At 45.0% G+C, this 27,991-nt stretch overlaps 1 protein-coding gene across 8 annotated transcripts in view; it reads left to right on the top strand.

The window, feature by feature from the left end:
• Positions 1-27,991, top strand: part of HMBOX1 (homeobox containing 1) — a 137,681-nt gene that overhangs the window by 92,663 nt on the left and 17,027 nt on the right. For all 8 annotated transcript variants that reach the window (XM_034766730.1, XM_034766735.1, XM_034766732.1 and 5 more), the window contains exon 6: positions 9,811-9,964. In XM_034766730.1, the coding sequence (XP_034622621.1) occupies positions 9,811-9,964 (154 nt within the window). The remainder of the gene's footprint in view (positions 1-9,810; positions 9,965-27,991) is intronic.

The raw sequence follows: 27,991 nt of genomic DNA, 5'->3' as shown, positions 1-27,991 counted from the left end.
CTGTGCCTCCATTCCCATCTGTAAAGTGGGGATAATACTTCCTTTGTCTGACTTGTCTAACTAGACTGTAAGCTTTTCAGGGAAGGGACTGTCTCTTGCTATATGTGTGTACGGCACCAATATGATGATAGAGTCTCTAGATGCTACTGTAAGACAGAGACAGAAAAGAAATATAAATACAGCAAAAAATGAGACCTTTCTTTTTAGTTATATTGCAGTGCTACATAGGTGGGTTTTGCTTTAAATCACTCGCATAGAGTCCTGCATCTGCTAATCTAGCAATTTTGTGTTCTGAAGCCTTAGAACAACAAGATTTTGTACTGTTTGCCGCTATTAATACAGAAGTGGGCTCAGATCCTCCAAAGCTTTTGTTGGCTCTCAGCTTTGTTTGGCCTTTGGTATGTGTTCTTCGCTGTTTAGTTTTTCTCTGTGGACAGTCTCTATATCTTTCTATTGTCTTTGCTTGTTACTGTTGTTCAGACAGCCTCAGATAAACTAGTTTATTATGAAAGAAAACTAGTTATGGGAAATGTTTTAACTCTGATGCAATAATAATAATACACCTCTACCCCGATATAATGGGACCCGATATAACACTAATTCGGATATAACGCGGTAAAGCAGTGCTCCGGGGGGGCGGGGCTGCGCGCTCCAGCGCATCAAAGCAAGTTCGATATAACGCGGTTTCACCTATAACACAGTAAGATTTTTTTGGCTCCCGAGGACAGCGTTCTATCGGGGTAGAGGTGTGTATCTATATATAATCTTGCTCCCAACTTGATCAGTGGTTTTCTGGAGGAGAGGACATTGGAGTTAATGATAATGCTGCAAAACTGACAGGTCATTGTATGTGTTAGCACTTGTGTTTTTCTTTATGGAAGCAGTTGCAGATGTGGGTGAAGGCAGATTTTGTGTAAAGAAATAATCAGTGCAAAATATTAAGATCAGTTGACACTGGAATGTCTTTCATTTAATCTAATTAACAGAGTACTTTTTTATTGAGATAGGGCATTTTGGGGGCAGGGACCATGTCATGTTTTGTGGAGGGCTGAGCACCTGTTTGGCACTTTATAAATGTGTTTTGGAACCAAATTTAAGCATTACTGCATCAGTGAAGTCTTGCATTGTTCTAACAAATCTTCCCAGACCCATGTTTGGAAATAAAAAAATTAAGGTTGGCCTTAATAGATTGGTTGGGAGCAGGGGGCAATGTGAGATGTTCATGGCTTATGAACCTTGGCATCGTCTCTCTGTTTGGGCTGTGACAGAGCCAGGCAGGTTGTAGAAATGGTGTGTTAAGACTACAAGAGTACTACTGATTGCCCACATTTCAGCTGTTGGGTTTTATTTTTCTTCCTGCCAATTAATTAATAGGAAGGCAGTAATAGTCATCTTGGACAAGGTGTGCTGCCAGGTTGAAGAGAGGCAGTTGTCAGCAACATGTAGCATTTTCCATAATTTTAATGCCATGGGAGCCCTTGTCTGTCTCTAAAAGAAAAGCTTATGAAAAAGTAAGATGCTGGCTATCCCAGGAGCTTTGTATTGGGGTGGCGATGGTATAATTGGTCTTTAATAGTGCATCAAGTGTGCTAAGCGTTTCACAGAAAACAGATCCCTGCGCTGAAGAGCTTGTACCTAAATGAGAGGCTTCTCTGTTAAATTGCAGGGAGTCTTTCACTGTCTAGGTTGCGGTTTCAAATCCAGCCCAGCTCAGTAATGACCAAAAGTTATCATCACGTGATAAGAAGTCAGTGGCCTGTGAAATGAGATGGGTTCAGGGCAGGTCCCAATAAGCCTGTGTCCACCCTGGAAAAACCCTCATGCTTGGCACTTTTAAAAATGTTATTGTTTCTTTAGCGTAGCACTAGGGTTGCATTGACTACTCTCCAAACCGGGGGAGGCCAGCCTGGGGCTCCGGAGGCACATGCAGCTCTTCAGAAGTTAATATGCGGCTCCTTGTATAGGCACCAACTCCAGGGCTGGAGCTACAGGCGCCAACTTTCCAATGTGCCAGGGGGTGCTCACTGCTCAACCCCTGGCTCTGCCACAGGCCCTGCCCCCTTCCCTGAGCCTGCCATGCCCTTGCTCCTCCACCTCCCCCCCTCTCCCCTCGAGCCTCCTGCACGCCAAGAAACAGCTGATCGGGAGGGAGGGGGAAGCGCTGATCAGCGGGGCTGCCGGTGGGTGGGAGGTTCTGGGAGCGGGGGCGGGGGGAGAGCTGAGGGGAGCTGCTGCCGTATTACTGTGGCCCTTCGGCAATGTACGTTGTTAAATTTTGGCCCCTTCCAAGGCTCAGGTTGGCCACCCCTGCTCCAAACACTCAAAGACAGTTACTGGATCACTGTGTCCAGGTCTGGTGTCCAGACTTCAAGAAGGTTTGGAAATACGCAGGAGAGTTCAAAGGAGGGCCACAAAAACTATCGTAAAGCTTGTTTTCCAGCTCCTCGACATGAGGCTTAAGGAGCTTAACTTGTTCAGCTTGTCAAAGGAAAGGTGGAGAGGTGATGTGATCATTGTGTCTAGGTTCTTACACATGGGAACAGCATCCGATAGAAGGGGCTTTTCAATCTTGTTGACAAAGGCAAAACAAGAGGCAGTGGCTGGAAGTTGAAGTTAGACAAATTCAGCCTTGAAATGAGATGCAGTTTGCTAGCAGTGATGCTAATTAAACATTGGAACAGCTTTGCAATGAAGGTGGTGGACTCACCCGCACTTAATCTTTTTAACACAAGATTGGATATCTTTCTACGGGTCCGTCTGCACTGCAGCTGGGATGGGTCATTCCCAGCCCAGGTAGACATACATGCACGAGCTCTGCTCACGCTAGCACACTAAAAGTAACAGCATGGCCTTGGCGGCAGCCCTCGTTAGCTGCCTGAGTAAGTACCTGGGGTCTTGGATGGGGTTGTACTTGGGTGGCTAGCCCATGCTGCTGCAGCCACATTGCTATGTATAGTGCACTAGCTTTCGAGCTAGCGTGTGTATGTCTATCTGAGCTGAGTATTGCACCTCTGAGCTGCAGTGTATACCTAGCCTACGAGATATGCTTTAATCCAGCTTCTTGGAGAAATTCTACCACCTGTGAGGGTGGGGAAGAGTTCGGCTGGATGGTTGTGCTAGTCCCTTCTGGCCTTGGAGTCTGTGAATCTACAGATCTCCCTAGTCATTCCCTTCCTTCATGGAGAGAACAGGAAACTCAGCCTGGTCCTCAACACGCTCAGAATACTTGCACCTCTCAGTTAAGACAATGACTATCATCAGATCTCACACTGCAAGGCTTCAGCTAGTGGTCAGGAAGGAATCTTTTTCCCAGGTGCACAATTGTCCAGATGTATTCTTGGGACACGGAGGCGGGGATTGGTGTTCGCCTTCCTCTGAAGCATCTGAGGTTAGCCCTAGCTAGAGACAGGACAAGAGAGAGAGTGAATAAGTATTCTTAGGTGGTACAGAGAGTCCTCTTTCCTAGGTACCTGGCTGGTGTGTCTTGCTCACATGCTCAGGGTCAAACTGGTCACCAAAGTTGGGCTCAGGAAGGATATTTCCCCCAGGTCAAATTGTCAGGAACTTTAAGGGCATTTTGCCTTTCTCTGCAGCATAGGGCATAGATCGCCTGCTAGGATCATCTGGGCATCTCTCACCTAATCAATTCCTTACTGTTGCTGGAACCCCAGACACTGGTGACACATTGGTCTCTCCTGTTCTCTGCCAGTGGCATGGAATAGTTTAGTCTCTTGAGGACTGAAATTCTTTAATCTAACTAAAGTCATTGGGCTCAGCATAAGGGCATCAGGGTGAAATTTACAGGCGGTCAGAACCCATGATCCAGTTGTTCTTTCTGGTTGTAAACTCTGTGGAAAGAGGACATGGTCCCTGCTCCCAGGAGTTCTCAGTCTAAGGACAGACACACAAGAAGATGGAGATTAGGGGAAAGGGAACAATAAATAAACTGGTAAGCTAGCTGGCAATTTCAGCACGAAGGTCAAACACTGAAAGGGCGATGGAGACTGAACTCCTCCCTGATATCTAGACCTGGTCCTTCCAGGGAACGATTTAGTCCCATCCATTTCATTGCAAGGTCACATCTGGCATTGGATGACGGTAGGAGATGCTAGTCCTATATGCTCTATGAATAGGGCTTCCCCACACAATTTATCTCTCTTCACGTACAGAGAGCCCCACCTTTTGATGTATATACCAAGGCACAGTTCTCAGAGCTTTTACTTAATTGCTTCCCAACATTGTGGCTCTACTCAGCCAAAAACATAGCAGTATCCCTTCTTTTAAAAATCTGCTGTTTTTAGGGCCAGATCTTGTGATTTGTCATAGGCTTTTGTATGCACTCATCACTGTCCAGGTAAATTAGATCTGCATGCAGAGGTGCATTGGTATAATTGAAAAATCTGGCCCTTAGCGTGGAACAAATGGCATGCTACGCCTTTATTTTAGAGAAACTATAGAAGCAGAGCTGGGTGGGCAGAACATCAGAGTGATGCTTTGAGGCAGCAGGTTAAAAGAACAAATAACCAAAGGTCTAAGAGGAGAAACTCTCTCCGATTCCTTCACCAAAGATCATGCCAGCAGTGCTTATGCTGAACTGCATTTCCCCTATCCCCAGTTGAGACCCAAGCACCCGATGCTCCAGTGTGGTTTTCCTTGTGCCAGATCTCATGTGCATGTGTTGAGGTGGTAGCCTATCCCCAGTTCTCAAAACATTTCTCCAGTGTCTGCCAACTTCAGGATGCTGCTCTTACTGATATTGTCCCATGGAAAAGAGAAATGGGTGAATTGACCCACCAAGGCTATCATTACCCAAAACAAAACAAAAAGGCATTTTATATTCAGTAAGTAAATGCATCAACGCCTGATTTACATGGAAGCAGATTTATGCTCTTAAAAAAAATTATTCATTTTTTTTCTCCTTTACCTAAGAAACATTTTAGACACACTAACATAATATCATTACTCTGCAGCTGTTACCTTGATGCTAAGCATCACTGAAATACTCTCTTTCATTTTTATCTGATTTCTGAGAGAGCATTGCCAACCAATTACCTGCTTATGAGCAGGTGGAGAGAGCCTCTGCTCTCCCAGCTCCTGGTCAGGGGGGGGTTTGTTGGTAAGACACTGGGGGTGGGGCTAGCATTTCCCCACTCTTGCTGACCCATTAATTCTGTGTTTGAAGGGCTGTGCCCGTCAGATACTTTTCTGAAACATTAGAATATACAAATTCGTGCACCAACATTGGTAAAAGTTGGCCAAAATCCTACTTTGAAACGATGGTGCAACCAGCTGATGTTACATTTAACTGGGTAAATATTTTGCCCAGCAATAAACTACAGCATAGAGTGAGGGGGGGAAGACAGCGCTACTGCATGTAGGGCTGAGGGAACTTCCCCAGACAGTGCCCCCCGTGTGCGCAAGACTAACAATGATGTGCTTTACTTACTACTGACTTACCCAGGAGAAAGTTTTAACCCTTCAAGAGACTCCCACCCTTCTCAGAGTGCTAATCCTCAGTAAGGAAATAGTCATTGGGCAGCTGATACTGCCAAATCCTGATAATGATTTCTCCACTCATTAACAGTAGGTAGGGAAAGCATTGCTAGGGTTAAGCCATGTGAGGTTCTTCACCCCCTTCACTCTATTACAGTGGCAGACTGCTAAAAAGTGACTATTTTTAAGTGCTTATATACCAATGCTAGAAGTCTAAATAATAAGATGGGTGAACTAGAGTGCCTCGAATTAAATGAGGATATTGATATACTAGGCATCACTGAAACTTGGTGAATGAGGATAATCAATGGGACACAGTAATACCAGAGTACAAAATACACCTCTACCCTGATATAACGCGACCCGATATAACATGAATTCGGATATAACGCGGTAAAGCAGTGCTCCAGGGGGGCGGGGCTGTCCACTCCGGCGAATCAAAGCAAGTTCGATGTAATGCGGTTTCACCTATAACGCGGTAAGATTTTTTGGCTCCCGAGGACAGCGTTATATCAAGGTAGAGGTGTATATCAAAAGGACAGAACTGATCAGGGAGGAGCACTATATGTGGGAAAAAAAGTGTAGAGTCAAATGAAGTAAAAATCTTAAATGAACCAAACTGTACCATAGAATCTCCATGGATAGTAATTCCATGCTTGAATAATAAGAATATAGCAGTAAGGATATATTACCGACACCTGACCAGGATGCTGATAGTGACTGTGACATGCTCAGGGAGATTAGAGAGGCTATAAAAATAAAAAACTCAATAGTAATGGGAGATTTCAACTATCCCCATATTGACTGGGTACATGTCACCTCAGGACGGGATGTAGAGACAAAGTTTCCTGACAGCTTAAATGACTGCTTCTTGGAGCAGCTAGTCCTGGAACTCACAAGAGGAGAGCCAATTCTTGATTTAGTCCTAAATGGAGCACAGGATCTGGTCCAAGTGGTGAATATAGCTGAATGACTCGCTAATAGTGACCATAACATAATAAAATTTAATATCCCTGTTGTGGGGAAACACCAAAGCAGCCCACCATGGTAGCAGTTAATTTCAGAAAGGGGAACTACACAAAAATGAAGTTAGTTAAACAGAAATTAAAATGTACCGTGCCAAAAGTGAAATCCTTGGAAATTTTTTAAAGACACCATAATAGAGGCCCAAATTAAATATGTATCCCAAATTAAAAAACATAGAAAGAGAACCGAAAGAGTGCCGCCGTGGCTAAACAGCAAAGTAAAGAAGCAGAGAGAGACAAAAAGGCATGCTTTACAAAGTGGAAGTTAAATCCTATTGAGGAAAATAGAAAGGAGCATAAACTCTGGCAAGTCAAGAGTACAAATATAATTAGGAAGGCCAAAAAAGAATTTGAAGAACATCTAGCCAAAGACTCAGAGTAATGGCATAATTTTTTTTTTAAGATACATCAGAAGCAGGAAGCCTGCTAAATAACCAATGGAGCCACTAAATGGTTGAGATGCTAAAGGAGCAGTCAAGAGGGATAAGGCCATTGCATAGGGTGACCATATTTCCCTATTCTGAATACGGGACACCTGGTAAAATTACTCGTATTCAAGTGAGTTCAATGTCAATCAATCGGAACTATGTAGTACAAACATTCAAATTAACATCTAGTTGACTGAGCCCTGTTAAAAAGAAATACTGCATAGTTGGATTATTTTATTTACCCACTTATCTTTAAGTTTTTATGGTTCACACGGGGAGGGGTGACATACACATCCCTAGCCCCACACACTCCCATACAGCTCTCTCACATGGGGGGGTGACCGACTGACACTGCCTGGCGCTCTCCGTCCTCCATGCCTGGCTGGGTCCCCGGGACGGACCCGCCTCTCCTGGTACCTCGTGCCATGTCTTCCCGAGGCAACATGGAGGGATTGGGGGTGGGGAGGGGCAAGGCCACATGCTACCCCTCCCCAGATTTATGCCAGGGTTCACCCCAGAATGTAGCCAGTAGCATCCTTTCAGCACTGCGGGAGGGAAGGGATAGGAGCTGCTTCCAGGCGGGTGCGGGGGGAGGGGAGGAAGCACTATGCAGGGCTTTGGCACATGCAGGGCTCGGCTCCTCCTGGCCAGCGTCTCAGGCTGGAGGATCTTGGGCTTTCCTGGGGTGCCGGCCCAGCCAGAGGCAGTGGGGGAAGGAAGGAGCCTGCTGTCCAGGCTGTTGGTGAGCTGAGCACTCCGATCAGGGGCTGATTCTCCCCACAGCGCTGGGAGTGGGATGCGCTCCGCGGGGGGTGATGTGGCCGAGCTGCGGGATTTGGGGGTGGCAAAGGGGCAAAGCAGGGAGAGGACAGGGAGCACGTAAAGGGCCGATAGTGGGCAGCAGAGATGACCTGTAACTGGCCGCCGCCTGTCGCCTGCCAACAAGCACCAACCGCTGCAGCGCGCAGCCAGGGCTGGCCAGAAACGGGGCAGGGCCCTGCTGCCAGAGAGCCAGCACGCAGTGGGGGCTGTGCTGGGCAGACCAGCAGGGGGAGCGGCCAGCCCCGTGCACTGCATCTTCACCCCGCCACCAGCCTTGCACACCCACCCCATTGTTGGCCACTGGACCCCCCCACTCACTGCTGGTGGGCCGGTGGCTGGCGAGTAGGGATCCGGCCAGCAGCAGGACCCCTTTCAGCAGGACACACACACACACCCTCCTCCCCATCAGTACTGAGGGGAAGAAGACAGAAAATACAGGACAATTTGCCCGTTTTTGAGAAAAAGTCAGGACACCTGCAGGAGGGCTTAAATATAGGACTGTCCCTTTAAAAACGGGACGTCTGGTTACCCTACCATTGCGGAGAAACTAAATGAATTGTTTGCATCAGTCTTCACGACTGAGGATGTGAGGGAGTTTCCCAAACCTGAGTCCTCCTTTTTAGGTGACAGATCTGAGGAACTGTCCCAGATTCAGGTGTCATTAGAGAAGGTTTTGGAACAAAATGATAAATTAACCAGTAATAAGTCACCAGGACCAGATGGCATTCACCCAAGAGTTCTGAAGGAACTCAAATGTGAAATTGCAGAACTACTAACTGTGGTATGTGACTTCTCATTTAAAACCGCTTCTGTACCACATGACTGGAGGATAGCTAATGTGACGCCAATTTTTTAAAAAGGCTCCAGAGGCGATCTCGGCAATTACAGGCTGGTGAGCCTAACTTCAGTATACTGTCAGAAGTCAGGCTACTGGGCTAATGGACCTTTGTTCTGACTCAGTTTGGCCGTTCTTATGTTCATGACAGAAGAACACAAAGCAAAGCCGGAATAGGTCCCAGCTAAGCGTAGCTCAGACATTCTATATTAAGCTGGTCATCTTGATGAGGGCAAATTGCCTCTTCCAAAGTGGGTATAATGAAGACTCCCTGCTTGATTCTCCTCTGACTTAGACCAGTTTAACTCCGTTGATTTCAACCGGGTAACTCCTGATTCTTGCCTGTGTGAGGTCACAATCTGACCGTGTGTCTTTAATGTGTTCGTTTGTCAGGGCCGGTGGAAGGATGTTTCGCACCCTAAGCGAAACTTCCACCTTGTGCCCGTCCCCCAGCCCCCACCCTGAGGCACCCCCCTCCCGCTCCAGCTCACCCCTGCGCCACCTCCTCCCCAAGCATGCCATCTCTGCTTCACTTCTCCCGCCTCCCAGGCTTGCGGCGCCTAAGCTGATTGGCGCCGCAAGCCTGGGAGGCAGGAGAAGTGAAGCAGCCACGGCGTGCTCGGGGAGGAGGCGGGGCAGGGGTGAGCTGGGGCAGGGGGGGCTGCCTCAGGGTGGGGGGTGGGGAGCTGCCGCGGGGGGGGTGCTTGGGGAGGAGGCGGGGCAGAGGTGAGCTGGGGCGCAGGGGGTGCTCGGGGAGGAGGCGGGGAGCTGCCGCGGGGGGGTGCCTCAGAGGGGGGGCGCCTCAGGGCGGAGGGGGTGAGCTGCTGCGGGGGTTCCTCGAGGAGGAGGCGGGGCCGGGGTTGAGCTGGGGCGGGGAGTCCCCCCGCGTGCCGTCTCCCCACTTGCTGCAGGCGGCCCTCCCTGCGCTCCACTGCCCCAGCTCCCTCCGCCTAAATGCCGGCAGCGACCGGGGCAGCTGAAGATCCGGCCGCCGTGGTCGCTGCCGAAGAAAATGACGCCCCCCCAAATCCTAGTGCCCTAGGCGACTGCCTAGGTCACCTAAATGGTTGCACTGGCCCTGTCATTTGTAAGTGTTTTATCTTTGGCTTGAATGGCTTTCCCAGTCAGTTGTTTCTTCATTAGCAGGACTGAGAAGAGAAGCAAGATTTACAGTCCATTAGGAAACAGTATTTATTCTTGTTTTTAGGGGCTACGTTAAGTATGAGACCTGCTCCAATCCCAGTAGAAGAGCCAGAATGGAGACAGACGCCTCCCCCAGTCACAGCTACCTCTGGGACCTTCAGACTACGGCGAGGCAGTCGGTTCACATGGAGAAAGGAGTGCCTGGCAGTTATGGAAAGGTATGTCTCTCCTTGGGGTTGCCAAGGCCTTGATGTGCATTAAATGGAAGTAGATTGAGATACCATTTGTCCCTGCTCTGATGAGTAACAACTGCTTTATCCTGAGTGTGCTTCAGCAGTGTGCAAGCCAATTACACCTCTACCCCAGTATAACGCTGTCTTCGGGAGCCAAAAAATCTTACCGCGTTCTAGGTGAAACCGTGTTATAGCGAACTTGCTTTGATCCGCCAGAGCGCGCATTCCCCTCCCCCCCGCCCCCCCCCCGGAGCGCTGCTTTACCACGTTCTATCCGAATTCGTGTTATATCGGGTCGCGTTATACCAGGGTAGAGGTGTAGCTACCTGGACATGTTTTTTCCCTCAGAGAACTAGGAGGAAGTATCACTCCCCATTTCATGGAAAGCATTTACGTGCCGTAGTCCTCTTGATCACGCTGAACGTTCTTCATCGCTCTCGGGAGGCCTGGCCCTTGGTTCAGTTTGTGGAGTCTTCCACGTCTTTGTTGTTCAGCTCTTCCTTAGCTTTCCAGGGAGCTTTCATTCAAGCTAATTCAGACTCTGTCTAGACGGGAGTCTGGATGATCTTTGCTCTGTATTGTGCAGCGCTTTCCATTTTGCAGATCCTACCTCCAATAGGTAAAACGAATATCCTATTTTATGCTGGCATTTGTACCGCACCCCCGTCCATTTACAGTGCTGTGTAAGAGAGCTTTGCCGGATGATAAATTCCCTGCCCAGAAGCCTGTCACAGCCCTGGATGTTGGCGGGGAACAGTACAGGGCAAGGTAGATCCATTCAAATACATTAGAACTCCCAGCTCTTCAGCCTGGCAGACATTAAGCACTCTCCTAGTGAGGTCTGCCTGCTGCCTGCACGCTTTGCCTTTGCTCTCCGCTCACTTCAGAATCTCTCTCTAGTGCCTAAATTGGCAGCTGGGAAAGGCCCAGCGTGTACAGAGTGACCGTGTAGGGGTAAGTGCTTATTCCTTGTAAAGGCTAAATTGTGGGAGGCAGTGTTTTTCCCCCATTCAGTCTTCTTCCAACTTTGGAGTGTGGGGTGCACCGGGCATTAAGCGAGTCCTTGGAAAGGCACTTGGCTGTGAGCACCTTGTGCTGACAGCCAGAGCGGAATCTGGAAGCTCCATACAGCAACAGGTCCAAACCCTTGTGAGAAGAGGATCTGCAGTTAGGGCAAAAAAGATCCTGCAGATGTTGCTGGGTTTGGACAAATACCTCCATATCCAAGCCTGTCTACTATGCGGCATTTGGGCTGTTGTGTGTAGTATTTTCCTGCTAGACGTGTTCTAGAACATAGGGAAGATTAAGGGATTGTAAATAATAAAATATTAAACACCCCAGAATTCTAACCTGTAAGCACAAGAGATTACATAGACCATGAAAGTCGAAAGCTGTAGGTGCTTTTCATGCCATCTTCCAGCTCATCCCCAGGGAGTAGAATAGGATACACGTGTTATGGAGACGTTGCAATAAGGAGCAGTCCAGCTCCTTTTCATAAAGGCAGCTGAAGCGCCTAGTGCACTGGCAATAATCAAACTATTCATGCACGTCATGCTCATTGCTATAGTATCGATGGCATTTGCACTCCCAGCAGAGTACTTGGTGAGGGCCACAATCATGCCTCCGAACTATAGGGCGTTCAAAAATTCATATAGGGTTTTATTCTCTCCAATGCACATTGATGCCTGCCTCCTAACTCTGACATAGCAAGGGCCTGATCTTGTGCACCTCCAGGAGGGGATCAACACTTTCAGCTCCTAAAGAAATCTGTGGGAGATGGAGGCTCTCAGCCCCTCGCAGGTTCTGAAATATGTGCTCGCTATTTGTGAGTGCACTTCCACTGTATAAAACACTTCTCCTCACTCAGACACTGGCCTCTGTCACGTAACAGGAGTTGGTAGCAGGAGACAGCCTGCTTCTACTGATGCCGAGACCACAAAGTTAAATACCTGTGGGGCCCACTGCTGCCGCCCTTCCTCAAGCAAAAGTGTTTTACTCACAGGGATGGTCTGGGTGAAGTAATGAGACCATCCACACGCGTGAGGCTTTGCAGTCTTGGGGTCAGTAAATAGCAATTGTCTCCAAGTCTTCTCTTGACATTCCTCCAATGTCTATCTGTGGTTTGTTAAATCTGTTCCTCAGCAATGCTTCTCTTAAATGATAAACTTGTGCCTGCCCTGAAGAGTCTGTGTAATGGAAGGCCCCATCCTTTACTGGAAGCTGATAGTGCAGAGCTTTGCATCAGTTCCGAGTCCCATAGCCTTCCGCTAGGGTGACCAGATGTCCTGATTTTATAGGGACAGTCCTAATATTTGGGGCTTTGTCTTATAAAGGCTCCTATTACCCCCCACCTCCTGTCCCGATTTTTCACACTTGCTGTCTGGTCACTCTACCTTCAGCGGGGTTTGCACTAACTAGGCAAGTAGTTAGTATAGCGTGAGACCCGTAGGAGAGTCACTCCAATGGTGTTTTCCTCTTCCCCTTTCCTTACTTTATCCCTTAACCATAATGGGTCAGAGGTTTAGCATTAAAAGAAAAAGTTGTGAAGTACTTTAGAACCAGGTGTCCCCTCTGCAAGGTGATATTTGGGAAATGACAGCAAAGCATTGCACTTCTGCACCACTTTGAAACTGGGACCTTTAATTCACTGGGTCTGTACTGTACGATCTCTCTGATTTAGAATTGAAGCTCTTTGGGGCAAGGAAACATGTCTCTCCCTCTCCCCTCTTCCCCCATTACAATGATTATTATGTTGTTTTGTATGACTGTAGCACCCAGGAGCCCTAGCTGTGCCCCAACACGCCATTGTGCTAGGCACTGTACAAACACAGAACAAAAAGACAATTCCAAACACTACCCTCTTCTCCTTCAGATCCCTCCTCAAGACTCTCCTCTGCTCTGACACCTACAAGAAATCAGTCTATAATGGTTTGGCTGTACCCCAGTAAGGGAGGAACAATTTTGTGCATTAGAAAAAATGTCAAAATTGGTTTAAGGTTTCGTGTGCCAGTAATACATTTTAAGGTTTTTAGAAGGTCTCTTTCTATAAGTCTATAGCATATAACTAAACTATTGGTGTATGTAAAGTAAATTTGGTTTTTAAAATGTTTTAAGAAGCTTCATTTAAAATTAAATTAAAATGCAGAGCCCCCCGGACCAGTGGCCATGACGTGGGCAGTGTGAGTGCCACTGAAAATCAGCTCGCGTGTGCCGTCTTTGGCACACGTGCCATAGGTGGCCTACCCCTGGTTTAAACTATCAGAAACCACCACCTTGTGCAGTAGGATGCCTAGGTAACCACTTGATCTTATTTTCATTGCAGTTTTCCCCTTCTTTCGCGCCTTCTTTCCTTTGTTTACCACATTCATTCCTTGCATCTTGTCTCCGATTGTAAGCTCTTGGGGGCAGGGATTGTCTTTGCTGGGTGGTTATACAGTGTGTACTGCAATGGTGCCCTGATCCTGACTCTAGGCGCTGCTGCAGGGCAGCAAGGGTTTTTGTAAACAAATATTAATCACTGACGTGCAAATACATTGCCTAAAGCGAGGGAGACACCGGAGGAAGAGCCCAGGGATGTTGCATACAGGATACACTTACATGTTACCTCAGTCCCAGGCCCACCAATTTTATGACTCGTAATACCAGCTTACGCAAGCAGGTTTCCTGATCCCTGGCCGGTGCTGATCACCGCTGGGAATGGGAAGGGATTTTTCTGCTTCTGTTTATAGCGTATAAGATTGCACAATGATCTAGTTGCTTTACACGGGTGGTTTGCTGCTTCATCTCTAGGATTTGGCTGCTAGTGGAGGCAGTTGACCCAACTCAGTAGGCCAAAAGATTTTCCTTACACGATTAAACGAATGTTTCTTTTGTTTTGTGTCCTCCTAGCACCCAGTAGTTCTGATGTGCCACTCATGGAAAACACTAACGTGCTGTTCGTATGTCCAATTGAGCGCATAGTGGCTGCTTTTAAGTGGGCTCTTCTTGATGCTTTTAGCTTTACATGTGATATTTGTATGAGCATTACTGTGCAGTTTTTGTTCTCCTGCACACTCGTTGTTTGAGTTAACTCTGCTGTGGGCTAGGGCACGTGCCACCAATTCATGGCCAAGGGCAAGACATGCTTTTTTAAAAAGTGCATCATGTCTCCAGTGACCCGGTGTGTCCCCTTAACCAAATGCATCATCTCCATTTGCCCAAGGAATGACAGTCTGAAGTCGCTTCTGCACAGTTAAAGTGAGCACTGGCTGGCTGACTGCTGTGCCGAAGATAAATGTGTCTTTGGTCACAGATCCATAGTATAGTTGAATTATGAGGATCAACCGACATGCCATGTTTATCAATTTCATCAAAGACACACCCAGAACTGTCCCTTCCACACCCCTTTTGTTTGTGTTTGTTCCTGTGTATACAAAGGATCCTGCAGTCACATATTTAGTACCACTGCTGCATTGAATGGGTGTCATGGGTGTTCAGCACCACTCCGGATGTGGCTCTTGAACTGCATAAGGAATGTGATGGTTGCAGTTGGCAGCGTTCCTGGTTTTGATTTGTGTAAATCAACTGTAACTCTTGTGGAGGTGCACTTGGTGTCAAACTGGTTTATGTGAGATCAGAATCAGTCCTGTGTGTGTACTTTCAAGTTGTGGATACATGTCTGCTTATGTACAGTGCATGTGTATCCAAGGATCTAATGCGTTTATTCTGGCTTTCCAGAATGCTGCTTGTGGTTTCTATAATTCAATTCTCCTCTCTTTGCTGCTTTTTGGAATTTCTCCCAGGACAGTTTATTAGCTGTTAGGCTTGGGTTTCGGACAATAGATTTAGAAGGTCCTTCTTTCTTTCTTTCTTTAAATTTCTTTCTGAATATTTATGATCTGAAGGTTAAGAGGAGCAATAGTTCCGGAAAGTGTAGTTCTATATTTAACTGCAAACGAGGTGTGGTTCAGACAACTGCAATGCGAGCTCCCTCATGCTGCCTTGCCAGTGATATCAACCTTGACCTGCAGGGAACGTTCTCTTCTCTAACCTGCTGCTCGTGAAATATGCTGAGTTTTATGTGTGGTGGTGGTGTATGGTTCCCCCTCCTTTGGGAACAAAGCTAAGATTATAGTAATCGTTTCGGTTGGAACCTGAGGTTAGGCTTGAAAGTCTGTTTCTTGTGCAGGTTTGTGTTTTTTCTCTATTACATCTAGTCCCAAAGATTCTTTCCACAGCATCAAAATCACCCTTGTGGGTTTTTTTCAGCCTCTCTGATTAGAACTGTCAGACTGAAAATTCCCTGAGGGATATATATATTTTAATGAAACCATTTCTGCTTTTTTTTAACACATGACTGTGCTTTTCGCTCTAATTATATGCATCAGAACTCAGTTTCGCTCCTTTTGCAGGCTTTTCATTAATGCTGTGCCATCTAGTGGTGGCAGCCGAATCAGCTTGGGAGGGCATACCCATTTCAAGACATTCTGTAGAGGCCTTTTCAAAACGACATCCTTTATACAAGTATGCATTCCATTGCTTGTTTGGAGGGGCAGTGTTTTCTTTTGACAACCATTCTATGAAGTGGGAACATGCTTGTATATTCTGTTGTAAACAAAGCTATTAATTCAGTGATGCAATTAATGTGTGTATGGCACTATTTATTTATGGATTGCTAAGTAATAAGATTTTGAGGTTTTCGGTTTTGGGTTTTATTTCTACTTTGGCTTTGTTCTTTATATGCTGTCTTGCTTTAAGGATACAGTTAAATCAACCTATACTAGACAAAGACCTAGACTAGGATCTGGTTAAATCAATCTAGACATTAAAAAATACTTGGCATGTACAAGTTCAAAGCACTGCACAAACATTAACTAATTAAGCTTCACAGCTGTTCAGAGATGTAGGTAAATACTATCCCCATTTTACAGATAGGAACCTGAGTCAGACGTGAAACGACTTGTTCAAGGCCGCAAAGTGAATTGGCAATAGAGCTGGGATTAGACTTCCTGACTCTGCAACCATTGCTCATTCTTCCACACCCGGCTGCCTCCTCTTCCCTTTCCTCCTCCCCCACCCCTCTCCCCCCCTCCCCCAAAATTGCAGGGACAGCCCATCAGTGGCAGGGGGATGGTCTAGGTAGCTTCATAGTTCTGCTTTGGTTATTTTTGTTTCTTCCCTCTTTCCTGTCCCCCCCCCCCCCATTATTTCTACATTACAGTGGGGAAGGGAGAAAGCCTGACTTTCAGCTTGCTAGTAACCATGACTATGCCTTTCCAGGCTTACAGGGACTGCATGAGAGGAGTGTAAAGCAGAGAGTGGAAGAGGGGGATGGAGATGAGGAAGCAGAAGAAGGGATTTGAGCTGTATGCCCGGGAGACTCTCACAGGGTGTGTCTACACTACACTTCAGTCACAGGTGTGACTGCACCACACAGACATACCCAAGCTAGCTCAAACAACAATAGCAGTGAAGCTGCAGCAGCATGAGCTAACCACTCCAGTGCATCCCAGGGTCTCAGACAGGGTTGTACAGCTCGTGCTGCTGTGGCTTCCCTGTTGTTGTTGTTTCAGTTACCTAAATCAAAGCTAGCTTGGGTCTGTCCACACATGCTGCAGTCACACCTTTGATTGGAGTGTAGATGGACCCACATCCGTATTAGGGAAGGTACCAACAATCAAAAATAACTAAGCCTCAATAGTTCCCCCCTCTTACCCATTCTGCTCACCAGGAGTGGCCCCATGTCACAATGACCATCCCACTGGCTAAAGAGGACTGTACCAACTTCCCTCCAAAAGCAGTCACTGTTGCTTTGTGCACTGGCTGCACGGCATGACTACTGCAGCACCTTCTGCAGTGTGCCCAGTATCTGCTGGCACGCGGAATAAGCAGGCTTGAGTCCCATGGTGAGGAGTGAGCGACGTCTGCACTGACGCTTATTATTAAAAAATTATAATGCTTATGAGCATTATTACTGTCACTGTCCCAAGCATTGGGCTCCCACCACTTCCCTTGGGAGATAGAGATCTATTAGCTTGTGAAATAGGAAAATTCCCTTTGTTCATTTTATCCCATGAGTTATGGTTTGTTGCAGAACCTTGGTCCCACGGGGGATCTAAGGGCTTGTTGACACTGCTCTGCAGATCGGGTGACAAGGGTGTGAATAGCAGTGCGCGCCAAAATGCGGCGCTGTAACACCCCCATGTGGACACTGCAGGCGTGAACTAAAAGGTTCCTAGTTCACATTAATGTAATCCTCTTCAAACAGGATTACATTAATGAGAACTAGGAACCATTAATGTAATCCCGTTTAAAGAGGATTACATTAATGCAAAGTAGGAACCTTTTAGTTCATGCCTGCAGCATCCACATGGAGGAGTTAAAATGCAGCCCTTTGGTGCGCTCTGCTATTAGCACCCCCCAGCACACAAACTGCAGGGCAGAGTAGATGTGCCCTGTTTCCTGTCTAGTGTTCAAGAGGAATCTAAGTTTAGGGCTCTGCTTGTTCCTCCCTTCCAGCCTGGCAGAGGAGCAGGAAGGAACTGGTTTTCAGTCTCTTCACATACTGGTAGAGACAGAACATGGCTGTCTTGTCAATATGACAGATGCCACTAGTTAGCTCAGAAATTCCACTTGTGTTCCTTAGCTTGATTTTGGAGAAGCAGCATGAGCAAGTGGATAGAACTGGGGCCTGCGGACAGTCAGACGTTGGCCCCTGTCTTACGGTGTGATCTTGGGTGAGTCACTGAACCCCTCTGTGCCTGGCTTTCCCTATCTCTAAAATAATTATCTGCATAACCAGGATACAGAGAAGGATGAATACCTCCTGCAAGATGCCATGGGCCCATCACTCCTGTTGAAGTCAACTGAGGGATCCTCAAGTCTTGCTGTTGACTTGCATCTTTTGAAGTTCTGCAGGCTCAAGCCCAGTCGGAGGCTCACTTCATTACATGCTTTGAGGCCTATGGAAGGAATGGCTAACTAATGTATTATTTGCTGTTCATATTGGTGAAGTGCTATTGAGATCCTCCAGGGCAGGCACCTATATAACATAGTAATCAAAGGACATGTCACAGTTCAGACACGACAGCAAGGGCTTTTTACTACTTAAAAGTTCAAGTGCTTGGACTCGGGGTCACCACTGTATTCAAGAGCAGCCGTATTATCCTTGCTGGGTAGTGTCTTCCTTATTTTGGATTACATCGAGCAGGTTCCATTTTAGACACGTGTACTATGCAATTAGCTTCCTGTTCTAATCAGTAATGAGCAAATCCCAGTTTTTCCAATCAGATTGCACACAGTAAAATATAATACATTCTAAAACTTATGTTCAAACAGCTCATCAGGCAATGCTGTCTTGTAAGATTTTGAACCAAATGGGTTATTTCTCTTTTGGGGGGTGTTTTGGAGCCTTTTGTAACTTAATTTTCTCTGTATTTTTTTTTTTCAATAAAAGAAAAAAATATCCTTGTAGCAAACAACTGGTAACACTTTATAACAATCTGAATTATAGCAGCATTACCTGATACTATAACAATACATTTTAAAATGGGCAGCTCCCCATATCTAATCTTGACACTCTCCCGTCTTTCTCCAGTACTAGTCCAGGCACTTTAGTATTCTCCCATCCTGCTCATGCAGGTGAGAAGCAGGAAATCTGTGATTTCAGATGAGACCGTAAGAAGAGAGTCCTGTCCGAGCAGCACTGGCATTGCTATAGCAGATCAGATCAAAAATCCATCTGTGTTTTACATTGATCGGATGCTTTAGAGGAAGATGTAGCCCCACCCCTTCCCCCCCATTCCCCCCAAAATAGATCCTTTGGGTGATTATATGGGTAAAAATTGATATTCAACATCAATTTTTATCCTGAATAGGATAGGTATGGGCATTCTTCTTATTCATATAAATGTCTAATTCTTCTTAAATCTAAGTTCTTTAGAGTACTTTGTGAGAACCACAGGCTAATTACACAAAGAAAATAAAGAATTTCCCTTTTTATCAGTTTTAAATGTGTTGCTTTTTTAAAATTTCACTGCCAGTCCCTTTGCATACTGAGAGGGGATATAACGGAGCACCTCATTTACCTGCTCTGTTTCATTTGTTTTCTGTATGACTATTGGGTCACTTTTTATTTATTTCCTTGCTGAACTAAAGGATCCCATATCTCTTCTGCTATCGGAAGTCTTTCCATGCCTCTAATAATGTTCATTGCCCCGTTATGGACCTTTTTCATTTCTGCTATGTTCTGTTTGAGACCCTCATAGACTCTAAGGTCAGAAGGGACCATTATGATCATCTAGTCTGACCTCCTGCATGATGCAGGCCACAAAAGCTGACCCACCCACTCCCGGAAGAATTCTCTCCCTTGACTCAGCTGTTGAAGTCCCTAAATCATGATTTAAAGACTTCAAATCGCTGAGAATCCTCCAGCAAGCGATCCCTGCTCCATGCTGCGGAGGAAGGCGAAAAACCTCCAGGGCCTCTGCCAATCTACCCTGGAGGAAAATTCCTTCCCAACCCCAAATATGGCGATTAGCTGAACCCCGAGCATGCGGGCAAGATTCTCTAGCCAGACCCTCTGGAAAAAGTTCTCTGTAGTAACTTTTAATATCCCATCATTGACCATTGTTGCTAATTACCAGCTATGGCACGTTATTGACCTATTGACTAAAATCACTTTATCCCATCAAACCATCCCCTCCATAAACTTATCAAGCTTAATCTTAAAGCCAGAGAGGTCTTTCGCCCCCACTGTTTCCCTCGGAAGGCTGTTCCAAAACTTCACCCCTCTGATGGTTAGAAACCTTCGTCTAATTTTGAGCCTAAACTTCCCGACGGCCAGTTTATATCTGTGTGGGTAAAGAGGAGCCGACCAGAACCAATTGCAGTATGCCAGGGGAGGGCATGTTATCAATTTATATCGATATGAAAATATTTTCAGGATTATTCTCTAACATTTCCTAAAACAACCTAACTTCTTTTTTGCTTTGTTGGCCACTCATGTAGCTTGACTGAGTGTTTGAGCTGTGCACAGGGATACCTAGGTCTTGTTCCTGAGTAGCTTATGGTTAATTTAGAACCAGTCAATGCACAGAAGTAGTTGAAAATTGCTCCTTCCAACGTGCATTATCCTGCATTTATCTACATTGGGCAAATGTGACAGTTGAAATTCAGTCATTTGATTTTTGTTAAATCCTTTGAAAGTTCCCAACAATCCCTTTAATATCCCAATCCCAAGAATCCCTATTCTTATGTAATTTAAATAATTTTCTTTCTGCAGACTTTGCAGTCTCCCTCTTTTAGATCCAGGATATTAATAATGTAATAAATAACACTGGTCCTTTTAGACTATAAGTTCTTTGGGGCAAGGAATGTCATTTACTATACCTTTGTAGAGAGCCTAGCACGGTAGTGCCTCAGTCTTGTGAAAATCATTAATAATAAGGGTATGGAACCATGGTGTACTTCTTTACTAACGTCCTTCTATGCTGAAAATTGACCCTTTTTTACCTCTTAACCAGGTGTGGTTGGTTGGATTTGTGATTAATTTTATATTTTCATAAAGAAACAGACAATGAAAGATACAAGGTGTAAGTTATTGACCTTTTTGTGCTTGTTTCTAGTACTGCATGCATCACAGGGTCTTCAATAGAATTATGCAATTGTGCAGTTATACAACTTGTCAAAGCTGCAAAACTGGACAATACCACATAGGCATAACCTGCTTGGTAACAGTAATAAAATCAGGGAAGACATACATGACTAAGGGAAGGAGGGGACCAAGGGACAGGGAAAAAGGGGAAGAGTTGGGTAGAATGGAAGTTTGACAGTCTTTGTACCATCTAAAAATTCTTTATCTAAACGTATCTAGAAATGTATCTATTATAATGGCTCTCTACAGGGATAAGCTATTCTTTCTTTGGCTGTGAACTCAGACAGGTTCAAATACCGCTGCTCTATTCTTGGTATAAGCCTATGCTTCCATTTTTGTAAAATCATGCACTTGGTGATCATTGCAGCTCTCGGGAGCCAATGTCTTTGTGGTGGAGTTATACCTAGTTTAGCAGGTAAATAACCTAGTATATAATTTTTGGCTGATGTTCGGCTGATGTCTGCTTCTTTCTACAGCACTCTTAGCCAGTTCTAATCCGACAGAATCTTCTTACCCAGTGGCTGCTTAGTTTCTTTAAAAACCCTTGTAAGGGATCGTATCAAAGGCCTATCTGAAAGTCCAAATAAATTCTATATCCCAGTCTCCTTTATCCCTTAGCATGAATTCTAAGAGGTTGGGTTCCTTCACAGAAGCTTTGCTAACGTGTCCCTAGCATATCCCATTCGGTCTAGATATTTTATAATGATCTTTCAGCTACTGTTTCTATTAATTTAGGTAAGGCTCACTCAGATAGAATTCCCTGGTTCTCCTCAGCACCTCTTTTAAAGGTGGTACGTTTTTGGTTGCTCTTTAGTACTCCTGTATATTTCCCTGTGTTCTGTGAGCAAGGCAGTGGTACCTTTATATCCTAGAGAACAGCCAATACTACTGTTCAAAAAACTGCCTTGGTTTAACTTTCACCTCTTGGCTCCTTTCCAAATCTGCTTAGACTTCTCTGAGAGAACTTATCAACTCTGACCTACAAAGTAGAGTCGTGTAGAGTCCAAGTTCATCTAGGGAGATCTCTGCTTCTCAGTGAAATCATCCAGCTCTGCACAAGGGTATTATCTTCAGGGCAGACCTTGTTTAAATGGATTAAAAAATTAACCTCTTGTGTGTTCTAGAAATAACTGTAAAGGAATTAGCGAGCAGGTTAGCATCTTGTCACCTTCAGTTCTGGTGCATCTTATTGTCAGCAGCTAGATGCGTGGCAGTGGAATCCAACTCACTGCATCACTTGGGTTCATTCGGTTCTCATACCATTCCTCTCCTAGAAACTAGCTTTCCTGCAACATAGTCTTTGAATAGCGTCACAAACTCACACCAGAGGAAATAAACTATCTAGCAGCAGATGCAAGATATTTGTCCAACATTTGGAGTTATTAGCAGGAGAAATTGGGAAATTAAGTTCCTGATTAAAACTCTTCGGCGAAGTTGTATCATGTATTTATGTAAGCTCTGTCGGGCATTGGAGTACTTTGAACAGGGAGACAAAAGGATGCTGCATTGGAGTACCTTATGAGCTTTATCTGCAGAGTGTCACTGGGGCTTTCTTCTTCCATTTTATGTCTTATACAGCTGCTGGGTTTACAAAGGGGGCCTCGATGGCACCTGTGTAACCCCCACGTTTTGTTACATTTTTAAATTTGTTTCCAGCAGCATGCTCCTTATGCAAGGTGCTGTACAAACACCAAAAGCTTATTTTCTGTACAACAAAGAGGACAACAATTGGGCAGTGGGGCTACACAACATTCGAGTAAAGTGAGCACACACACCTGCTCCGACGCCCCCAGTACTCCATAGTCTTCCCTTAACTAGTCAGTTTCTTGTTGGCAGCACCACTCCCAGTAGTGTGGGTTGTGAATACTGGAGGGAAGAAAAGACCCCCTCAAGAGTCTTGGCTTTTCTGTTGAATTGAGTATGGGGAACAGGGTGGAGGTCTAGGAAGAAAGAGAAATCCTGTGATTTGGAGCTCGGACCTGGGAATCAGGAGCACTGTGTCATGATCGTGGTTTCGGTGCTGCTGATTTCCTATGCGCATGCCCCTTAACTGCTCAGTTTCTCTATCTGAAAAATTGGTGGGAAGTGATAGCCTTTAATGTTAACAAAGGGCTTTGTGACCCTAAGATGGAAGGTGCCTTAGAAGTGCAAAGTATTATTACAGGATTTTATATTAAGTAACATTATTGCTCTGAGCGCCCCCATCTTTTTCAGATGTCTCTTTTGTAAGTAAAAGGTTAATACAAATGCAGGCTATAAGAGTACTTATCTCCTGCCCAGGGGGGCAGTACAAGGATAGCTTTTTTGTATGTTACGCATAAACAAACAAGGGGTTGCTGTTACAGTCCGAACTAGATAGTTTAATCCTGCGTTTTTCCAAGCACCTTTACACGGCACCACATAAGAAGTGGCCTGAACTGGTCTTTTGAGCCTGTATATAATCCATTAATGACTTCCAGATGTTATCTGACCTGCAACTTTACCTTCAGACTGGGATTGCTTAAGCTCTCCCAAGCTAAGCAGGGCTGGGTCAGGTCAGTACTTGGGAAACGGCAAAGGGAAACCTAGGACACTCTGGGGAACGGGTGCTGGTAATTCAGCAATAGCGCACTCCGTGTTGACAGCTCTTATGATTTTATCATGAATCTCACTATATTTGGTATTTTTCTTAAACCCTGGAGGCATGTGATTAGATGAACATCTCAGCTTTCTTTCTTTTTTTTCTTTTTTTTTTTTTTTTTTTTTTAGCAAGTGTCTAGCCCCAAAGGTTACAGAGAGAGGTTGAGAAATGTGACCCCAGTGAACCCTAAATGCTCAAAACCCAGAAGGCAAATAAAAATAACCCCCGTTTTTTTTACAATCATGATTTTTGGTTCCTTGTTTTTAAATACTTGTAATTGGCAATACAGAGCTCCTCCTGACTCAGTACAGAACTTTATGCCCCTATGCAATTTTGAAGGCAGGGCTGTGCTGTGCTGCTGGAAAGACTGCGTTTCAGATGTGACATAAAACGTGTCTGGTCATTAAAGATCCCCTGGCACTTTTTGCAAGAGCTTTGAATGAGGTTTAAGACAAGTAATCCACTTTGTTACTCTTTACTATAGTATCCAATGAAGCCCTGAAAACTTGCATTCACTGCTCTGACAAAATGAAACCTTTAATGACCACAAGTGGTCAGGACCTCAGTTTTACCATACATCTCTGCAGGATTATGCCTCCAGCAGCAGAATACCCACTAGACTTTGGTGGTGCTTTGATTCCACAGGAAGGGTGCCATTGCTGAATTGGCAACACCCCTTTCTGCAGCACTTATATGTTCCTTGGAGGTTCCCTGTCCAAGAACTGACCCTTCCTTGACTTAATTTGTGAGAACTAAGGGCTCGGCTACACTTGCCAGTTAGAGTGCATTAAAGCACGCCCTAACTCACGACCCGTCCACACTGGCAAGGCACGTAGAGCGCCTGGACTCTGCAGCTGGAGCGCTCTTGATAATCCACCTCCATGAGAAGCATAGAGCTTGCTGCGCCCGGGCTGAAATGCCCGGGTGTCAGTGTGAACGAGGTGTTGCATTACTGCGCTCTGATCGGCCTCCGGAAACGTCCCATAATCCCCTTAAGTCAAGTGGCCACTCTTGTCGTTGTTTTGGAATCGGCTGCAGGAATGCGGATATGCCCTTTCAGTGCCCCGTTTCTGACAGCCGGGTGCTTATCTGCTCCGGGACAAAGCAACCATTACTGTGGAATGCTGCTTGCTGTGAGTGTGTGACAGAGAGAGAGAGAGGCGGGGGAGAAGGGGGTCTGCTGCTGTCTGAACTTACCAGACAGCATGCTGACATGCTCTCAGCCCCCCAAAACCCACTCTCTCTCCCCCCACATACACACCACACACTCCCTGTCACATTCCATCCCACCCCATTCCCATTTGAAAAGCACATTGCAGCCACTTGCATGCTGGGATAGCTACCACAAGACACTGCTCTCTGTGGTGTTGCAAGAGCTGCTAATGTGGCCACGCCAGTGCGCTTGAATCTGACAGTGTGAACACACTGCAGCGCTTTCCCTACTGCGCTCTCCGAGGGCTGGTTTAACTCACAGCGCTCTACATCTGCAAGTGTAGCCATGCCCTTAGTAATCCACTGCACAAGGCAGTATAGCTGGATAATTATATTTGGGGGTAGTTTAATAACACTTGCACAAGGTTTAAAGTTTTGAATGAGTTCCTCGTTTGATGGGCGTCTATATAAAGGTCCCACTTATCACCCTATTAAATCTTTGCAAGAGAAGCTTATGCCCAAAGGAGTTAATATCAAGGTGCATAAATATATCTGTGGTATATAGTTCTGATGCTAAGTAACATATATCACGTAAATAAAGCAAAAAGACAAGCTATAATGATTCATACTTAGGGGCATTGTTAGGCACAGCTTTCAAGGTGTATCGCCCCAGCTAGTTGTGAATTATTACAGAATAATTCACACTTTATCAAGTCTTGGTGTTTTATCTACTTGCAAGCTTTAAAAAATTCCCTGTCCCTCTCCTCTTTTTGTCTGTCAATGGTTCTGTACATACTTGTTCTAGGAGCCAGCAACACAGTTAAGCCAGGGCCCTCTCTCAACAATTTTAACCACTGTCTGCATTAAGTGCCTTCAAGGTGTTTTAATCAGGAAGGACCTCTCTGTTTCAAATGTTTAATAACTGAGAATCTTTCTGTTGAGCAGAAAATTTCTGTATGTTATCAAAAATATTCTAATCACCATAGTCAATTAACAGGAAGAATAAATTATGCATTTAAAAATTAAATGTCTTAGCTATAATAAAGAATAATTAACAATTAGAGAGCAGCTATTTTAACAATCTGATGCTATAGATTAGGAAGTTACCCTCTGAAGGTATGAGACTTTCAAAGCTATTGTAAGGAAAATTCAGTTTTGAAACGAACACTTTTTGAGATAATTTTAATAGTTTGATAGAATTTTGCTGTGCTTGAAACTGCTGTCAAATTAGTGAGGAGAAAAATATATAAAAAAAAATACAATTAGTCTTATAGTAGCTTTGAAAGTCTCTTTCTCCTGTAGGAGATACATTACCTGTGCCTAATCTACAGTATCAAACTATATGCATGCTGGGAAGCATTTTGTAAATTACTGTTTCTTCTGGGAGATCCAAACACTTATTTATAGTAAAGGAAATTGTAAAATTATGGTAAATATTTTTTTTAAATCTTGTGAAATTCATTCCATTTATATCTATGAAAAATTTATAAAAATATATATATTAAAGTATATTAAAATGTAATGACTATTTTATCTATCTATGCTGTTCTAAATAACCTGCACCCATTAAGATTCCTCCTCCACACACATTCCTTCCATGAAAAGAGCTACAAGAACTTTCTGAGACCTGGAAAATATGCTCTTATAGTGAAACGCTCTTATAGTGAGACACTCAAGAAGCTCAATATATTTAGTTTATCCAAGAGAAAGTTAAGAAATGGCTTTATCATGGTCTACAAGTCCCTTCATGGGGAACGAGATGTCTGATGATGTCTCTTTAGTCTTGCTGCATAAGGCATAACAAAATCCAATGCTTGAAAGCTGAAGCTAGACCAATTCAGATTTTTTAAACAGTAAGGCTAATTAACCATTGCAACGAATTATCTAGGAATGCAGTGGATTGTCCATCTCCTGAAGTCTTCAAATCAAGACTGGAGGTCTCTTTCTAGAACAGGGGTCGGCAACCTTTCAGAAGTGGTGTGCCAAGTTTTCATTTATTCACTCTAATTTAAGGTTTCACGTGTCAGTAATACATTTTAACGTTTTTAGAAGGTCTCTTTCTATAAATCTATAATATATAACTAAACTACTGTTGTATGTAAAGTACATAAGGTTTTTAAAATGTTTAAGAAGCTTCATTGAAAATTAAATTAAAATGCAGAGCCACCTGGACCAGTGGCCAGGACCCGGGCAGTGTGAGTGCCACTGAAAATCAGCTCGTGTGCTGCCTTCGGCACGCGTGCCATAGGTTGCCTACCCCGGTTCTAGAAGATCCACTCTAGCTCAGCCAGAAGATATGGGCTTGATGAGGTTTTTTGGCTTTGGGTTCTGCAGGAGGTCAGACTAGATGATCATAATAATCCTAGGTTTCAGAGTAACAGCCGTGTTAGTCTGTATCCGCAAAAAGAACAGGAGTACTTGTGGCACCTTAGAGACTAACAAATTTATTAGAGCATAAGCTTTCTTGGGCTACTGCCCACTTCTTCGGATGCTAATAAATTTGTTAGTCTCTAAGGTGCCACAAGTACTCCTGTTCTTTTTGCATAATAATCCTGGCCTTTAAATCTACGAAGACTCCTAGCTAGATGCATAGATCCTGCAGTTGCAGACAGGAGTGAGTAGAAAACCCTAAGGTAGCTTTAATTACCCATTATTTCTCTGTGTGGAAGCCATAGTCTAAGAGCCTCCCACAGGGATACTGTAGTCCCCATTTGGTTAAAATCTCAAGATTGGTAGCATGTCACTGACCTCAACTGCAAAATTGACTAATGAAGAGAGAAATGATCTTTAATACTAAATAAACGGTACTGCACATTTGATAGATATTGGCAAAAGGAACCATGGTCGTGTGGTTAAAGCACTTGGTGGGGATTCAGGAGATCTAGGTTTGAGTCTCTACTCTGCCACAGACTACCTATATGATCTTGGGCAAGCTGTTTAATCTCTTCATGCCCACTAGCGGCGGTAGCTACGTCAGCAGGAGAAGCTCTCCCACCGACATAGCACTGTCCACACCAGCGCTTAGGTTGGTGTAACTTATGTCACGCGGGGGAGAGGGAGATGGCTTATTCACATCCCTGAGTGACATAAGTTACACCGACATAAGCGGTAGTGTAGACCTAGCCAGACACCTGCCATCTTGATAAATATACTAACAAGAGGGATAAAGTAGGCAATTCAGTCAAAGCAGCTGGCAGAACTTCTGCACTTGTTTGGAAAGCAGAGTGTGATGTGGTTTTCAAACAGACTAAATGTGGAGCTTAAATTAGTGGCAGCCTACGGCTACTAAACACAACTCATGGGCCTTGAAAAAAGCATATGTGTTTGAAAGCAGGAGGACTGCAGGAGCATGAACACAGCGCCTTGTGGTATAGGCAATTTATATTCATCAGCAGTAACCAAATGGGAACTGGTGTTGATGGGTTGTCACTTCCTTCCTCCCTCCCCATGACAGATGGTGGCTATAACACAGGGCGCTGTTCGGGCTCCAGCAAGTACCCAGAGAACCCCACAGAAGATGGAATATTTCACAGCCCGAAAGCTTCCTTGTCAAATAGAACTGCATTGACTATACATGTGGGAATGATTAGGTATCCTGAATCCCAGG

This window comes from Trachemys scripta, chromosome 3 (genome assembly GCF_013100865.1).
Source record: "Trachemys scripta elegans isolate TJP31775 chromosome 3, CAS_Tse_1.0, whole genome shotgun sequence".
Classification (NCBI taxonomy): domain Eukaryota; kingdom Metazoa; phylum Chordata; order Testudines; family Emydidae; genus Trachemys; species Trachemys scripta.
This window is presented reverse-complemented; position numbering and strand designations above follow the sequence as displayed.